The sequence below is a fragment of the Papio anubis genome, chromosome 3 (genome assembly GCF_008728515.1).
Source record: "Papio anubis isolate 15944 chromosome 3, Panubis1.0, whole genome shotgun sequence".
In the NCBI taxonomy this organism is placed as follows: Eukaryota; Metazoa; Chordata; class Mammalia; order Primates; family Cercopithecidae; genus Papio; species Papio anubis.
This window is the reverse complement of record NC_044978.1, coordinates 75,912,443-75,931,113: the sequence shown is the minus strand read 5'-3', so window position 1 is coordinate 75,931,113 and position 18,671 is coordinate 75,912,443. Positions and strand designations below refer to the sequence as shown.

At 35.7% G+C, this 18,671-nt stretch overlaps 1 protein-coding gene across 50 annotated transcripts in view; it reads left to right on the top strand.

Annotated features, from left to right (window-relative positions):
• Positions 1–18,671, top strand: part of ANK2 (ankyrin 2) — a 584,559-nt gene that overhangs the window by 377,432 nt on the left and 188,456 nt on the right. For all 50 annotated transcript variants that reach the window (XM_031664041.1, XM_031664034.1, XM_009207442.3 and 47 more), the window contains 2 exons: positions 12,839–12,937; positions 15,578–15,676. In XM_031664041.1, coding sequence (XP_031519901.1) covers positions 12,839–12,937; positions 15,578–15,676 — 198 coding nt within the window. The remainder of the gene's footprint in view (positions 1–12,838; positions 12,938–15,577; positions 15,677–18,671) is intronic.

Genomic DNA, 18,671 nt, shown 5'->3' with positions numbered 1-18,671 from the left:
ATGCATATAAGGGAATGAATAAAATAACGATAAAGACTATGCATAGAATTCATGCCAAGTGAGGAGGTAAGTGGGCACCGTGAAAAGATAAATAGACTCTAACTGTTAAGGATTGAAGGATTGCTGGAGTTGGATGAGTAGATTAGCAAGAGAGTAAGTAGTGTTCAGAGGGTTGGATGTTTAAAATTGAAATACTAGAGGAAGTTTACAATTATTGGAAAGGAAAATGTCTAGAATGTGACCATGGAAGGGAGTGGATAAGGTAGAGAAAAGAAGAAATCATTGGCAGAGAGGAATTCAAGAACCTGAAAACCTGGAGTTTTGGAAAAGTCACCTATGTATATGTAGGAGAAAGTGGCAGTGAGCTAGAAGCTAAAATTCTCAAGGGACAAGGGATGGCATCAAGAGGATACAGGCTGATGACATCAGGAGGTTTAAAAAAAGGAGGAAGAAAAATAGTTTAAAAGAGCGATGAGAAGCAAGAAGCAAAATATAGCTCCCCCAATGTCAGTGATCTATATTTCTATCAATCCATATTCCCATTAATATCAATTCCTATTAGTATCAATCCATATTCCTATTAATCACCGAACTTGGGGGAGCTATATTTTACTTCTTGCTTCTACTCAAGTATCCATCACTTGAGTAGACTTCAGGGAAGCAGTGTCTTTGGATTCTAGTTAGAGCAAGAAGCTTAAAAGGGATATTTAGAGAAGAGATTTAGCCCAGACTTTTTGCTAATGACTACACCCATGCATTCTAAAGGATCAGTGTGGGAGTTTTGGGAAACGGGAAGTGATAGGAGATAGAATCAGAAAAGGAGGTATACAGAGGCGGAGAGGGATAAGATTTTCAGGGATGATGGTGGAGTTGGTGACTACCACAAACAAGGATAGAGGACGTGATAAGTTTAGCTCAGACAGTCCCAAGCAGATAGCGATGGTGACGTTGTAGAGATTGTCTGGAGAAAGAAGTGGGGGGAATCTATCCAGGAGTCTGTAGAGTTCAGGAGTCCCATCTTGATTTTTGCTGTTGGAGACCAACAGAGGAAAGATCTTAATGGGAATTTATACTCGCTGCAATTCTTCCAGTATGCACTACAAACACAGGTGGTGTGTGAGATGAGGTGAAGCTGCCATTCCTGCCTAATCATTTTTCTCCTTGGTTATTTTCTTTGTGCCTTTAAGAATCATCCAGCCCTTTTGCAGTAGTTGAGATTTTGCCAACTCATGTTCACATATTCTGTTTTTGTTGCTGACCATTGATTCTTTTATTATTATTATTATTATACCTTACGTTCTGGTTCCTGTGCAGAACATTCAGGTTTGTTATATAGGTATACACTTGCCATGGTGGTTTACTGCACTCATCAACCCATCATCTACATTAGGTATTTCTCCTAATGGTGTCCCTCCCCTAGCCCCCCAGTCCCCAACAGGCCCCAGTGTGTGATGTTTCCCTCTATATGTCCATGTGTTCTTATTGTTCAACTCCCACTTATGAGTGAGATGCAGCATTTGGTTGTCTGTTCCTGTGTTAATTTGCTGGGAATGATGGTTTCCAGCTTCGTCCACGTCCCTACAAAGGACATGAACTCATCCTTTTTTATGGCTGCATAGTATTCCATGGTGTATATGTGCCACATTTTCTTTATCCAGTCTATCATTGATGGGCGTTTGGGTTGGTTCCAACTCTTTACTATTGTGAATAGTGCTGCAATAAACATACATGTGCATGTGTCTTTATGGTAGAATGATTTATAATCCTTTGAGTGTATACCCAGTAATGGGATTGCTGGGTCAAATGGTTTGGTTCTATATCTGGTTCTAGATCCTTGAGGAATTGCCACACTGTCTTCCACAATGGTTGAACTAATTTACACTCCCACCAATAGTGTAAAAGTGCTCCTATTTCTCCAAATCCTCTCCAGCATCTGTTGTTTCCTGATTTTTTAGTGATAGCCATCCTAACTGGCATGAGATTGTATCTCATTGTGGCTTTGATTTGCATTGCTTTAATGACCAGTGATAATAAGCTTTTTTTATATGTTTGTTGGCCACATAAATGTTTTCTTTTGAGAAGTGTCTGTTCATAACCTTTGCCCACTTTTTGATGGCATTGTTTTTTTTCTTGTAAATTTGTTTTAGTTTCTTGTAGATTCTGGATATTAGCCCTTTGTCAGATGAATAGATTGCAAATATTTTCCCCATTCTGTAGGTTGCCTGTTCACTCTGATGAAAGTTTCTTTTGCTGTGCAGAAGCTCTTTAGTTTAATTAGATCCCATTTGTCAATTTTGACTTTTGTTGCTATTGCTTTTAGTATTTTAGTCGTGAAGTCTTTGTCCATGCCTATGTCCTGTATGGTATTGCCTAGGTTTTCTTCTAGGGTTCTTATGGTTTTAGGTCTTACACTTAAGTTTTAAATCCACTTCGAGTTAATTTTTATATCAGGTGTAAGGAAGGGGTTCAGTTTCAGTTTTCTGCATATGGCTAGCCAGGTTTCCCAACACCATTTATTAAATAGGGAAGGCACAGCTTCAGCAGACTTAAATGTTCCTGCCTGCCAGCTCTGAAGAGAGCAGTGGATCTCTCAGCACAGTGCTCGAGCTCTGCTAAGGGACAGACTGCTTCCTCAGCGAGGTCCCTGACCCCCCTGCCTCTTGACTGGGAGATACCTTACAGCAGGAGCCAACAGACACCTCATACAGGAGAGCTCTGGCTGGCATCTGGCAGGTGCCCCTCTGGGACGAAGCTTCCAGAGGAAGGAACAGGCAGCAATCTTTGCTGTTCTACAGCCTCTGCTGGTGATACCCAGACAAAGGATCTGGAGTGGACCTCCAGCAAATTCCAGCAGACCTGCAGCAGAGGGGCCTGACTGTTAGAAGGAAAACTAATAAACATAAAGAAATAGCATCAACCTCATCAAAAAGGATGTCCACACAAAACCCCATTTGAAGGTCAGCAACATCAAAGACCGAAGGTAGATAAATCCACGAAGATGAAGAAAAACCAGGGCGAAAAGGCTGGAAAAAGATTCTAAACAGTCTTTTCCTCGCTCTGTAGAGGTTTCTCAGTACTTTCCACCCATCCCTCCCTGCCCTCCTGGATATCTCCTCTCTCTCTCTCTCCCCCCACCCCCCTCTCTGATTGTAAAGAAGTAAACAAATCCTATGATCGCTAGTCTTTTCAAGGTCTCTTATCTTATGGAATACATAGAAGAAAAGAAAAAGGAAACCTTATTTTAAAATGGCAACTTCTTCAAATTGGGGATTCTCTTCTTAGAAAAAAAGGAAATTGTGTAGAATTAAGCAGTGGTTGTCAGATTGATGTGGGCATGATCAGGGCAACTGTCTGTGAATGAACCTGCATATGTGTAAGTGTAGAGCCTCATGTGGCAGTTGTTTTTAGTCCCCACACTCAGTTCGTTTTTTACCTTTTTCCTCAGAAATGAAAGGTCTTCAGGGTAGAATAAAAGAGACCAAGATGCAGATGAGCAAGAGCCCATAAAGCACACCATGGGGCATAAGGACAATTCCCCATTCCACATCCCACCCCACCCCCTAAACTGTCATTACTTAAAAAAAAAAAACAAAAAAACTCTTTATGCACGGTCAAGCGGGCAGAGGGGACAGTTTGAAATAAATCCCTGCACCTTAGTGGGTATGCAGTCATTGCTGGAGTCAGTGAAGGCTGTTACTGCCCTTGGGAAAAAGAGAATTTGCAGTGTGATGTTTCCTTTGAGGAATAAAGGAAGACAGCAATAGTGCCCATGGGAGTTAGAGGAGGGAAGCAGGCAGAGAAAGCCATTTATCAGAAAGTTGAGAATATAGTTTCTCTTCCAAAGTAACCATCAGAAGTTTTTCAAGAGATCTGTTATTCAAGTTCCCTTGGAATTATAAGTTTGGACGCCAAGCTAATGATGGTCACTTTGGCCCTTTTTAACAACTCTACTTTTAGTGAAATTTTTGTGTCTTAAAGAAGGCACTCGTTTCTCGTTAACTGATTGTGTTCCCAGCTAACAATTTTGCAGTATGCAGACAGGAAAGCAAGTCCCACAAACTGGGAACTTGGAATTTTAGCAGCACAGGAAAATTGAGGGGTTTAAAAAGAAAAGCTCACAGAGTATACAAATACAAACAGGGTTAAAATTAAACTTACCAGGGAGGGAGGCTATCGCTGACATATATGAACCAATTTCAAAGAATGATTTATAAACTAGAATTTAAGCTTCAGTGTCGTATAATGACAGGAGCAGTGCTGGAAAGAACAAGACCCAGGATTGACACATAATAGATGTCCAATTAATATTTGATAAATGAATGAGTGAGCACTGGACATTGGGCCAGCCACTTAAATCATTCTGAATCTCAAATTATCCACTCATGAAGTGGGAAATAATAATACGTGTTATATCAAATAATAGTTACCTTTATTGCATGCCTGTTACATCCTCATCACTGTGCTACAGTGTGTGTGTGTGATGTAGTGTGTGTGTATATACATATGTACGTATGTATAATCTTTACAACATACTTCTCTACTTTAAAAGGAGATGATTGGGGCCTCAAGTGATACATATGAAAATCAATTGTGTTGTGCACACTCATTTGGGAGACCAAATTATGGCTCTGATGGTTATATTTAGATAGAATTTGGTCAACAAAGTTAGGCTAGCCACAAATGATTATTTCAGCCACATGGGAGTAGCCGGATGGACAAATTCTGGACAAGTACTAACAAGTATATTCCTACTGATTTTGGCTATAAAGTTTCTTAATAAATTGTTATAATTTCTTTTTGATAATTTATAGTCCTGTGGGACACAGGAAAGCTTCTAATACTTAGGAAGGTTCTAGTCATGCCTCCTTACGCATCCACTCTGCTTTCTAGATGGAAAGACCCACATATTATCAAGTTCTGTTTACAAACCATCTCTTAAGGCAGCATTTCTTCTACTTATCGGGGGGTGGGAAACTTTTTTTGGTCCCATAAGAAAATACATCTGTGTGCCTCAGTTTGAGAAAAACTGCATCAAAATTTGAATGTTCCCTTTAAGTGATTCATTGAAATCAACACAATCAGAAACATGACCAAGAACAAAAAATTACTAAATGTTAATTAAATGTGATTATCCAGATGATCCAGAATATGCTTCTATTAATGTTTTTTAGATTGGCACTAAAATAAACATGTAAAATTTAAAAATTATCACAGAACTCTGAGATCCTTAATAACAAAGGCTATTTAAATTAAGTCGTTCCTTCAGAATCTAGTTTCCTCTTGTGTGTGTTAATAGTAACCAATACAGGTCTCAGAGAGTGAATGTCTCGTGATTGTGTTTGCAAAGATGGATCTATTTATACCTGACTTGTTCGTGCACTGACTTGCATTTGCTGACAAAATGTAGAGTACCTGGATGAATTAAGCAAACTCCTGTTTACCTTCATACTGTACACATTATTAATTAGCCCATTTATTGTACAAATATTATTGAAGTGCACCTTTTTTGTGCCAGGTACTATATTAGGTGTAGAGGTTACCAATATGAATAGAATTTGACCATTTCCCATGAAAAGTCTTGTTGGGAAGATAAACAGGAAACATGTAAATACAATAAATTGGTGAAAAGAACCAAATTTTATGATTGCTCAGAGGAGAAAGTGACTAAGCCAGCTTGTGTGTCTCAGACATACCTGAAATTGATACCAAATGCCATTTATAGGAATTATTTTATAATAAAGGAAAACAGAGTACCAGGGTGTTATTTAGAAGACTCGGCAAAGCTTTTATTATCTGATGCTCCCTCCTCTCCCTTCCCACAGAATCCACCATGCCAAATTTGGCTTGTTTTTAATTAAAATTATAAAAAATGTGGAGAAGATCAGAAGTAATTGTAATTCTCTAATAATATTACCAAACTTTTATATGGATACATTGAAATATAGACTTGGTTTCTAGCACAATGTTAGCATACAATAAATAGTCAACAAATGTTTTAGTATGTGAATACTTGAATTTAGTTACCATTTATTGAATATAAGCTACCCCTAGTCTATTAATTTGAAAACTCTGTATCGTGTTTTATCTGAGTTTAATATTTTGTTAAAAAATGTTTCTTCACTTGTGCCTCATTAGAAGCAGGAGGATAGGGCACACACTGGAATCCGCTGTGGAATTTCTTTAGTTCTAGTCTCCCATTTTACTTCCTTTCCTTCGAGGTCCTGCCACCTCTTTCTTCTCAATTCTGATCTCATCCTTGGTGCCTGGAGGCATGTCCACTGCTGGGTGTCTCACTAGAGAATTCTTTTGTTTCATGGTACATACTCCTTCCCCTGCTTGCCAACCTTGATAAATTCTATGTCAGTAGGAGAAAGTTCAGGTTTTTAATGCCCTCTTTTAAGATGGGTTCATTGAAATGGTAAATGAGTTAGTGATAAACATGCAGAACTAAGACCTAGTCGTTTGGGTTGTATCTTTAAAAACTTCTGGAAATTATACTCTCATTACTTGTCATCTGATCTTAGAAACACAGAATTTTGTTACTTTAAAAAAAAAGCTTAAGGGAGAAACCATTCTAAACCCTTTCCTCCATTTTTACTTAGCATTTACTTTTATTTATTTACTTATCTATCTATTTAGTTATTTTGAGGCAAGGGGTTTGCTCTGTCACCCAGGCTGGAGTGCAGCCTCAGCTTCCCAAGTAGCTGAGATTACAGATGCACACCACTGAGTCCGGCTAATTTTTTATTTTTCATAGAGATAGGGCTCTCTATGTTGCCAAGGCTGGTCTTGAACTCCTGGGCTCAAGCAATCCTCCCGCCTCGGCCTCCCAAAGTGCTGGGATTATAAGCGTGAGTCACTGCACCTGCCTAGAGTTCACTTCTAAATGCTAAACTTGGCATGATTTTGACATCATAACATTCTAGAATTCATTTTAATGGTTTTTCTTTTCTAATTTTGATGTATTTGTACATTAAACATCTGCAAACCTAAAAGAAATAATTTTTAGAGACTGAGATATTTTCTATTAGAAAATAGAGCTAATGAGAAGTTGAGGTCTAAAGAAAATAAAATAGGATTATAATGCAGAGGCCATTGGTTTTTGTGTTACGGAGGCCAGGGAGACATAAAGAGGAGGAGGTTTCAAAGTGCAGTTTCTGAGCCAGAATCACCAGCTAGTTGATAATTCAAAATGTTCAGTTCAGGATTATATGAATTAATGCAATTAAGCGCTTAGAACGGAACCTTACACAGAAGAATAAACTGTGATACGTTTTAGCTATTATTTAAACGATTTGCTGCTCACTTTTAAATTTAGTTTTTACATTCCTTTAAACCAAAACTATTATAACAAGTAGTTCAAATAATTTTTCTTCTTTGAGCCTTATATAAATGTTTTGTTTTTATACATGTTAAGCCAACTATTAAAGAAATAATTTACCTATATAATCTTAAAAAATTAATTTAACCAAAGAAATGAGAGACTGCATGAAAATGGCATTTACATAGGAGAGTTGAGGCTGGGTATGGTGGCTCACGCCTGTAATCCCAGGACTTCGGGAGGCCGAGGCAGGAGAATCACCTGAGGTCAGGAGTTTGAGACCATCCTGGCCAACAGGGTGAAACCCCATCTCTACTAAAAGTACGAAAAAAATTAGCCAGATGTGGTGGCACGTGCCTGTAATCCCACCTACTCGGGAGACGGAGGCAGGAGAATCACTTGAATCCAGGAGGCGGAGGTTGCAGTGAGTCAAGACTGCACCACTGCGTTCCAACCTGGACAATAAGAGCAAAACTCCATCTCAAAAAATTAAATAAATAAATATATAAATAGAGTTGAAATAGAGTTCAGTAGTAAAATTGCAACTGTCTGAATTATTGACAAGGGTGACTACTAATAAACCAAGTTCCTTTTACCCATCTACTTCCTAGGTTTTATTGTAATTCAAAATACTTTTAAAAGATAAATCACTTTTGCATACATTAATACTTTTGCTAGCCTAGGTAAATGTACGTTGAACTCAAAAATGCTCATTTCATCTCATCACATTTAGCCAAATCTTAGTGATGGAACATTGGCAGGGCTGTGGATGGGGAGAGCAGGAATATATACATGTATTACTGTTTGCATCTAACTAGGAAATAATAATACCTTACATTTGTTTATTACTTCATACATTACAAACAGAATTAACCTACACTATTTTATACTCTTAAATAACTATCTGAGGTAGGCAGAGTAGGACATTTTCCCTTTTTACTATTGAAGAAACCTTAAATCCTATTGTTAGGACTGGAGAGCCAGCATAGGAGCTCAGATTTCCTGTTGCCCAATGCCTGTGTTCTCCACTCTGCCACTGTCCCTCTCAGAACCCCAAATATGGACATGATTTAGCCAATATTCTCAAAATGAAGAATTCTGCTTCATCCCATTGTCAATCCTCTTATTTGCATCACAACACCCATCTAAAATGAAAATTAAGTTCAGAAAACTCAAATAAGCCTACCAACAAAACCATTTCTTTTCTTTTTTAAAAAATTTTACTTTAAGTTCTGGGATACATGTGCTGAACGTGCAGGTTTGTTACATAGGTATACATGTGCTATGGTGGTTTGCTGCACCTATCAACCTGTCATCTAGGTCCAATAAAACCATTTCTAAATGTCCATTATCCTCCCTTAAGTGATCTTTGTGAGTGCCAATGTTTCATTTATTTGATCTAAAAGGTTATCTAGTTTCCCCAAGATGACCTCCTGTCTCAGGTCTTGACTAAACTTCTTTAGCTTTTTTGTAACCCAGAGCATGCCTGCATGTGCACACACACACAGATGTGTGTGTATAAAAAGTTTCACCAAAAACCCCTCAAAATCAATACTTGCCACCCACAGTGCACTCTGTTTTTCTTTATGCTACTTCATGATTTGAACCATGCTGATTAGCAGTCCATTAGATTGAATTTATGATCAGTTTATGCATCATGACCTACAGTCTGAAATACTGGTTTAGCATTTAATTATTTTAAATAAAAAAGCATGGGTTTGGAAATCAGATAGATCTGAGTTTGAATTTTTTGCTCTTCCTCTTATAAGTTATAATGATCTTTGAGGCAAATCACTTGACTTCTGAGAATTTTAGTGTCATCATCTGTAAAATATAATAAAATATGCTGTAATATAATATATGTAAAATGTAAAATGTAATAGTGATTCTTACATCATTAACATTTCTTATTCTTTCATTCATCAAATATTTCTCAGCACTCATAACCTCTTCATTTTTCTTGATTTTAGTAAGATTCCGAAGACTAATTTTTACAGTTTTTTCTTCTCTCAGGCTAATTCACTACCATATTCAGTGTCATTCCCTATATTTTAGGGATTGTATTATTTAAAAAAAAAAAAAAAAAAAGCCCTTGATAGGGCTAGACAGAGAGAAAAGATCAGTGGCCAAAAAGGGAGCTACCATCCAGAGGCGCTAGACGGGACCCCACTATGGATGAAGTGGAGATCACGAAATGGACTATATAGAGTGGCATCTTCAAAGCGTTCTTATTCTTTCACTGTGAAATAACCAATAACCTGAACAGCCAAATTCCAAATCTCATTGTAAATATTTTTAAATTAATGAAGGCTTAGTAAATACCACATTAAATTATCATTTGGGAATTTAAAAGAAACCCTTGAAGACCTGAGAGTAACTAATAAAACAAATATCTTCTTGTATCACCTATAGTTTGATTTACTTTGTTAAATCAGGAACCTGTGGAGACCAGCCAAGGACACAGTCAGTTCAGTTAAACTGTGTCTGACAAAGTTGGTGCATCATGTACTTTGCTTTTCCTGATCTTTATAAAAAACTAAATACATCCTTAACCCCACCACAGTGAATAAGTACCCTTGGTTTAGAGAAGCTGCTGTGGAAGAGATGGGAAAAGTGCAGAAAAAAGATATATGGGCGTAAGGAGTGAGAATGGATAGAGAACATGTAAATGTGTCATTTTCATTTTTAATTTGACTTTTTCTTCATTGTATAGATTATTTCTTTTGCCATTGTCATTTAAAAAAATTTTTTTTTTGCCATTGTCATTTATACTAATGGCACAGTGAAATTGTAGTAATATTTCACAACTATTTGTATCTACATTTATGGCACGTATTTCATCTTGAGAAGAGTTCTTGACTTAGGGGAATCTTGACACTGAAGTCCGTTCAGAGTGGTGGTGAGGACTGAGAGGCCAAGTTTCACTTTCCTTCGCAATTACTGCCTTTGGATGTGCCCATTTTCTCTCTATCTCTTTCTTCTAACCTCTTTCAAAAACTTTCAAGAGCTCATATATTTTAATTGGCTTCTCCCAAATATTTACATTTTCATAGAATTTAAAATGTTATATAAGTTAGTTGTACTTTTCTGATATGCAAAAGACTTAGACTGTGAAACTCTTAATTCAACATGTAACATATGCAAAGCAGGGCAGCCAGAGATCTGAAAATTAAATCATTGACAATATATGCTACTGTGTAGTTGATTTTCAGTTGTTTAATAATAAGTATTTGGGGGCCAAATATTTATGGGGACAAACATTACATAATGTGTCTTTACTTCTCCCTTGGAACCCAGCACTGAGAGCTGAGCACTTAGTGGGCACCTAGCAAATGCTTATAGATGAACAAATAAGTTTGTATTAATTATGAATTTATAATAAGGTGCAAAACAGTTTGATGGATGATGATGCAAACATTTAACCTTCATGTAAGTTTAGCTGTATCTTCTTGAATCTGTTCCTTAACTTCTCCAAATGGACTCCTCTGTGGTTTTTCTGTATATATCAGAAACACTCAAATGGTTCCATGAAAATTTTTATTGGCTATCTGTTCTACCTGGGGTCATCCACTAGCTTTATATGATCATACAAAGGCAGTCAATGGAGAAAATATTTCATAAAATCAGCAAGAGAAATAGTGAATAGAGCTTATTATAAATCTGATTATGAACAAAATGTTAAAATACTCTTTATAAAATTTGATAGAAGTGCTAAACAAAAAAGATAACTTTGTTCTTTAGGATTAATGTGCGCATGGTTGTTTCAATGTAGCATTATCATCTTTTAAAAAAATCTACCTGATATTTTTAGCCATTTTAATGGTATTATATGGAAATAGCATTATTCTGAAGTTGTGGTATCAAAGATGATATCACTCCTGGAACTCACAGATCTGCAAAGCCCAATATCAAGCTCACAATAAGAACTCAATAAATATTTGCTGATTGTGTCAAAAGACTAAGTTCGTATTATTTTATGAACATTAACTTACATAAAGTCAGTATCAATGACCTATCAACAGTAGCCTGCTTTGTTGTTTCCCATTTGGTATGCAGTATATATAAAATTGAGAGATACTTAAACCATTGCTAGAAATGAGTCTGACATAGTGAAACTGATAGATATATAGAACATCGCTGGAAGTGAATCTATACCGTGATGCAGCTTCCCCAAATTACAATGTTAAAATTATTCTCTCATAAATTTACATTTCAATAGAAGACTGTTAGATAGCACATCTCTGAACTATAAATCTGATCATATTACATATCATTATCATGCCTTTTGTCTCTAAATTTGGAGGCCCTATCAAGAATATCAAGACTGTCTTGGTTCTCTGACTGTAGCATCATAATAAGATCATTTTATTGACTGACTTCAACTCAGTAGTCAGGAATTAAAAATGAAATATTATTATTATTACTATTAAATGTTGCAATATAAGAAGAAGGACAGTTTCTATAACCTTCATATTTAGTACAACTTTTTCTTTTTTACATTACAAGTATGACTCATGGTCATTCTTAGATAAGTACTCTTCTATAACAATCTACATAATGTAAATAATTTCTATATTCCATTTCAACATCCAAAAACATTTATGATTAGCTTCTGAGATTATTATGAAATAACATTTTGTAGCATTACTTGAGTCTATATGATATGTGTAAAACAGTGTATTTCAATTTGCATGGGAAAAATGTTAATTTATTCAGTATCAATATTAGAATACCATCTGTATAAGACAAGTGGGCTATAGAAGCTAATAACTGGCACCATGAACCAGCTGCTAAATTGTCACTTTATTTCTATTGCTCTGTTTAAGCTTTACTACTGTGTCAGTTGAAGACTTTAATCCTTGTTTTGAAGATGAAGAAACTAATATTTATTCTGTTTTCCAGGTTGAATTAACTTAATACTTTCCTCTTAAAAATTTGTTCTTGATTTTTAAAATCATATTAATTTTCTTCTAAGTTTCTTCCAAATTGTTGGTCAGTATTTTGAGTCACTGAGTAGCTAGTTAGAGTGAGTTAGTTATAATATTAATCAAGGTATAACTGTTGTCTATAAATCCTAGGAGGTGTGGAGTACATCTTCGTAAGTGTGAATAGCACTTAGCAGAGTGCTGCTTTGAGATACAAAAGGACTGAAAAAATCTAAAGCTGTACATGTTCCAGAAAGTGGGCAGAATTTAATTTTGCACCAATACAATAAATGATATAAAATTGTTCCTTTAAATCATTTAAAATATTTAGAGATTTCTTAGTTAAAAAAAAATTTGTTGAAATGTAGTTGCCAAAATCCATGTTTCTAATGAATACTTACCTTATTGCCTCTCTGAATCAAAAACACTGAAATTAGTCTCTCCTAAATTAATAGATTCAAGATTCTAATGCAAAAAGGAAAAAAAAAAAAGAAGTGATCAGAGTCTGTCTGTTCTCTGGGTTATATGCTTGGCAGGACACTGTTTGCCTCATTACTTCACTTCTTAAAACCTTGTTTGTTTCTTCTCTCAGAATGGACTCAACGCTCTCCATCTGGCTGCCAAGGAAGGCCACGTGGGGCTGGTGCAGGAGCTGCTGGGAAGAGGATCCTCTGTGGATTCTGCCACTAAGGTAATATTCATGCTGGTAGAATATTTTTTTCCTTAGAAAAGTGAGAATTATTTAAAACTTTTCATTTTCATGTATTTTTTTAGACAAGGTCTCTTTCTGTTGCCCAGGCAGTAGTGCAGTGGTACAATCACGGTTCACTGCAACCTCCACCTCCTGGGCTCAAGTTACCCTCCCACCTCAGCTGCCTGAGTAGCTGAGACTACAGGCGTGCACCACCATGCCCAGTTAATTAAAAAAAATTTTTTTAATATAGGTGAGGTCTTGCTATGTTGCCTTCCTGGGCTCTAGCGATCCTCCTGCCTCAGCCTCCTAAAGTGCTGGGATTATAGGCGTGAACCACCACACCTCACCCACTTAAAGCTTCTTTACCCTCTTGTACATTTCAGAGGTTGGCTAGAATACCAAGATTCTTAACCTGCAGAATTAAAATTAAAACTCTCTCCATTAAACTCTGCAGAGTGAATTGTTTCATTTAAAGACTTATGGGACATGAGTCTGAAAAATCTGTAAACCTGGTTTCTAAAATTTTATTTTTCCCCCTTTGATTTACAAAGAGGATGAGATTCACATAATCCTTTGTAGACAGCAGCACCTGTTTTCCTATGGTTAATTCATTTTTTAAAAACAAACTGATGTGGGAAATTTCTCTATGGAAATTGAACAAGTAATTTTAAATGTATACATTCAGTTTGGTATGAGACTATGCAGAATCCTTTATACTCTAATAAGAAAAGAGATTTTGGGTCATGGATTGAATTATCAGGGTAATATTAGATTTTATCATCATAATGTGTTTGGTAAGGAAATTGGACTCATTTTTAAAGAAATGCACGGAATGCTTGGTAAACCAGAAACTGTTCCTTGATGCTGCTTTTGCTAAAAAATATTTGAACTTGTCGACGATTCATTTCATAAACAACATACATTTAAAAAACTATCGTCAATGGCAACAATCTTTGTCTCTTGAAGGTAAAATTTTATTTGGAAAAATACAGTGCTAATCAGAGCCAAGCCTGCTGACCAAGCCTTGAGTGTGATAATATGGCTGTGGAAGATGCAGAGAGAGAAGTCAGACACTCTGGTCTCTAGATGGGACACTAGTCTTATCTGGAGTAATGAAACAAAAAAAAAGTACAAGAATAAATTAGAAATACGGCCAGTTAACCTGGAATTCCAATGCCTCATGCATAATTGCCAAAATGTGCATTGGTTCTGCTTGTAGTATAGTAAACGGCAATTCTAGCAGAAATTAAAAAACAAAAACAAACTAACAATTTTTGGCAATTCCACAGAAGTAAACATGTGAATTCACTATATGCAATACATTTCTTTCTTTGAACATAAAGAGAGAGTAAACATTTTTATTAACATTTCTCTCTGGCACATCAAATACATTTTAAACAAATATTTAAAGGATATCTATTTGAAGCCCAGTTCACTGGCTCACATCTGTAATCCCAGCTACACTGGAGGCTGTAGTGTGAGGAGCACTCACGTGAGCCTGGGAGTTTGAGGCTGCCACTGTACAACCCCACCAACATCTATTATTTTTTGTCTTTTTAGTAATAGCCATTCTGACTGGTATGAGATGGTGTGTAGTTGCCCACGTTAATATAGTGTATTCATTAAGCCAATTATTTTTGCTTGCTTAAGTGTTTATTACTATTTTTGTTTTTCCTTTCTTCTAAACTCTATTGATATTTTAAAAATTAGGCTTACTTTTAATCATAGATTAGAATTGTAGAATTTCCCAGAAAAGAATCTCATGTTTTTAAACAGAAAAAAACTGAGGCCCCCAAATATTAAGTGAGTGCCTAATGCTCCCACAGTGAGCTGGAGACAGAAAGAGAACTAGAGTCCAAACTTTATGGCCTGGAATATACTGGTTTCTTTTTTCTTTTTGTTATTTATTTTAATCACATCACAGGTATTTTTAATCTCTTGGCCTTTATTTTCACAAAAAGTTTAAATTATTTTTCATTGGTGTTGGTGTTATGGCTGGTAAATTTCGATGTAGCAAATGGTAGAAAATCATTGGTACTGTTATTATTTATGTAAAATTTATTTTTCTTATTCCCAACATATTCCCAAGTGCCCTAGTAGCTGCAAACACAACTATAAGCTGTCCGTTTCTCTACCACTAAAAATTCTTAGGTTTCTTTGCAAGGTGAAAGAAACTCAATGTTTCAGTAAACTTTCTTTTTAGTTAATATTTCTTTGCAGTAGGATTCTTTAGTTGTTGATTAAATTGCATGAATCTCATGAGATACTGACACATACACACACACCCCCTGCAAATTTTTGATTCTTTAGTTGTTGATTAAATTGCATGACTCTCATGAGATACTGACACATACACACACACCTCCTGCAAATTTTTGATTCATTGAAAACAGTCATTCTGTGTTAACACTAACCAATATTGTGAAAATAGAAAAGGAAGACACTATATGAGGTGGCCAAAAAGTTTTTTTTTTTTTGATGGTAAAAAATAATCTCTTCGTAAGTGGCCTACTATCTTGATAAAATAACAGATTTTAATCGGTTAAAGTGATTAGCAAAGTTGAAAATGCCTGCACATTTTGATTTCTGCAAAATTCAGAAACCTTGAACATTTTCTATTTTGTTTCTCCAAAACAGAAGGGAAATACCGCTCTTCACATTGCATCTTTGGCTGGACAAGCAGAAGTTGTCAAAGTTCTTGTTAAGGAAGGAGCCAATATTAATGCACAGTCTCAGGTATTCCATTCAGATTTTCCCTGATGTACATACATTTAAATTAGAACAGTTTTGTGAAATTGATTTAATGGGTTTAACTAGCTGTTTTACTGATAAATTTATTAAAAGTGCTTTGTTATTTATTTTAGCCAAATTATTTTATTAACTTTTATGATGAAGTTTATTTTTTCAACATATAATCTCCCTTTTAATGTAACTTAGCACTTGACAAATATAAGTCTATCATTGTCTCTAAGTATTTTTCAAAAGAATATAAAGTGCTTTTTTTCAGAATGACAGTGACATCTGAGAAATATGAGTTATTCATGCAAGTTTCGTGTTACTCTATAAAAGTATTCTCTTTCCGTAAATTGAAAATATTCTTGAAAGATTTACATTCCAGTGGAAAATCTGCTATAAGGTGGGAATAACACAACTTCGGTCACTTTACACCCCCAATGTGAGCTTTACTAATAATAAATAAGAAATGTATGGTTTTAAAATGAAATTAAGAAAAAAATTACACAATAATTACTTAATCAAAATTATACTATAAGCTTGACTCCCCCCCCCTTTTTTTTCCTGGTGGAAAAGGGGAGAAAACATTGTTTTGCCCAAAGCTTCACTCTTGATATCTATTATGCCATGTATGCATGTGGGGATTGAGAAATATATCTTTATGATAAAATTCATTCTCTCTATTTTTAGGGTTTTCTCTTTTGCCTTTCTGATAACACAGACTATATCATGGAGGTTATTAGCAAAATACACCAGCTCTGTTCCATCTGTTCTTTGGGATAACCTCACCAGCTTGCCTTTGAAGGCCATTGTGTAGGAATATGTATTAACTATACAGTTCATTCATTCATTACCTAGGCATGGCTCTAGTTCTATAGATGGCACAAGTTCTGGACCTAGAAAATACAAAAGGCAGTGGTTAAATCAGCCCTATTTTCTTTGATTTTAATTTTGGGAAAAATCTGTTGAAATTATGATAGATAAGACATTATTTTTATTTTTGTAATATCATGCTATTTTAATTAGTCACATTTTTTTCCTTACAACTCAAACATTCAGTTGGATGCATATCCATGTTTTAACATGTATTGAGAATATGCCTTAGTCTAAAACCCTTACTAGATGAAATTTTTATAATTTGGTACCTTCTGTAAAGAACATCTGTATTTTTATAAAGTATAATGGCATTTTAGGCTTGGAGAGAAAGGTCCCTGCAGAAGCTACTGCTCCACCATAAGTGATTCAAAACTTCTCTTTTTTAAACTTTATTTTGTTTAGATTCAAGGGGTACATGTGCACGTTTGTTACATGGATATATTATGTAATCAAATAGTGAACATTGTACCCAATAGGTAATTTTTCAACCTTCAGTCCCCTATCCCCCTCCCCACTTTTAGAGTCCCTAGTGTCTATTATTTCCATCTTTATGTCCATGTGAACTCATTGTTTAGCTCTCACTTCTAAATGAGAACATGCTGTATTTGACTTTCTGTTTCTGAGTTATTTCACGTAGGATAATGGCCCCCAGCTCCATCCATGTTGCTGTAAAGGATGTAATTTCATTCTCTTTTATAGCTGCCTAGTATTCCATGGTGTATATGTACCACATTTTCTTTATCCAGTCAACCATTGATGAATGCTTAGGTTGATTGCACGACTTTGCTACTGTGAATAATGCTGCAATAAACATAAGAGTGCAGGTGTCGCATGTTTTCACTCACAGGTGGGAGTTGAACAATGAGAACACATGGACACAAGGCGGGGAACTTCACATGCCAGGACCTGTCGGAGGGTGGGGGCTGGGGGAGGGATAGCATTAGGAGAAATACCTAATGTAGATGACAGGTTGATGGGTGCAGCAAACCACCATGGCACATGTATACCTATGTAACGAACCTGCACGTTGTGCACATGCACCCTAGAACTTAAAGTATAATAATAATAATAAAAAAAGAGTGAAGTTGTCTTTTTGATGTAACGATTTCTTTCCCTTTGGATAAATACCAAAAGTGGTATTGCTTTGGGTAGTTACCCAAAGCAGTAGTGGGATTGCTGGGTCTAATGGTAGTTCTGTTTTTAGTTATTTGAGCTATCCCAATGCTGGCAAACCTTTCTTTATAGCAAGAGAACATCTTTTTGCTTTAGACAGAGGTTCTCAAACTTTAGTCTGCATCATAACCACCTGCATGGTGTGTTGAAACCCATGTTTCTAGGTTCCTCCCTAGAGTTTCTGATTCGGTTCTGGAGTGGAACCTGATAATTTTCATTTTTTACAAGTTCTCAGATGATTCTAATGTTACTGGTCCAGGGACCACATTTGTGAACTACTGCTTTAGCAAACATGAGGGAAAACTGGGTGTAAGATATTGCAGTAAGATTCACAAGGTATCGATTCAACTACATGACTGAATCAATAATGTACTCATAAAGCATGAAAATGAAGGCCTGGTTAAATTCAGTTGTTCATTGGAGGTCCTCCTAACTTTGACAGGAAGTTCGCCTACACATCGGTGCTGTTAAAATCTGTGAAAAGAGCGTATTTTACTTTTCTCAAAATGACGAACATAGTGTTGTTATAAAAGTTGACTAGTAGTAAATGCTGCAAGGTAAATGCTTGTTAAAGCTATGATACCAGTTATTACACAGTAGTTATTGGACATATATACTTTGGAGGCTTTTCAAGGAGAACAAGCTAAAACCATTTAATCATAACTTGCTTTCAGAGTCATTGAGGCTTTTCTTTATAAGACGTAATCATGCCATATTATAACAGATCTTAAAAGAAGGGTAGTATCATTATTAAGATTTTAAAATAATCCCATTTGTTATTTATACTATTAGGCCAATTTAAAATTTATATTACAGAGGATTCTGACAAATAGCTTCAAACTGACGTTCATATTGTACGACGTTTTAGAGTAAGAAAAAATAATAATTAAATTTTAGAATATTTTTCTAATTGTTTTTCTAAGTCTTTTGATACGGCCTATGACATTAT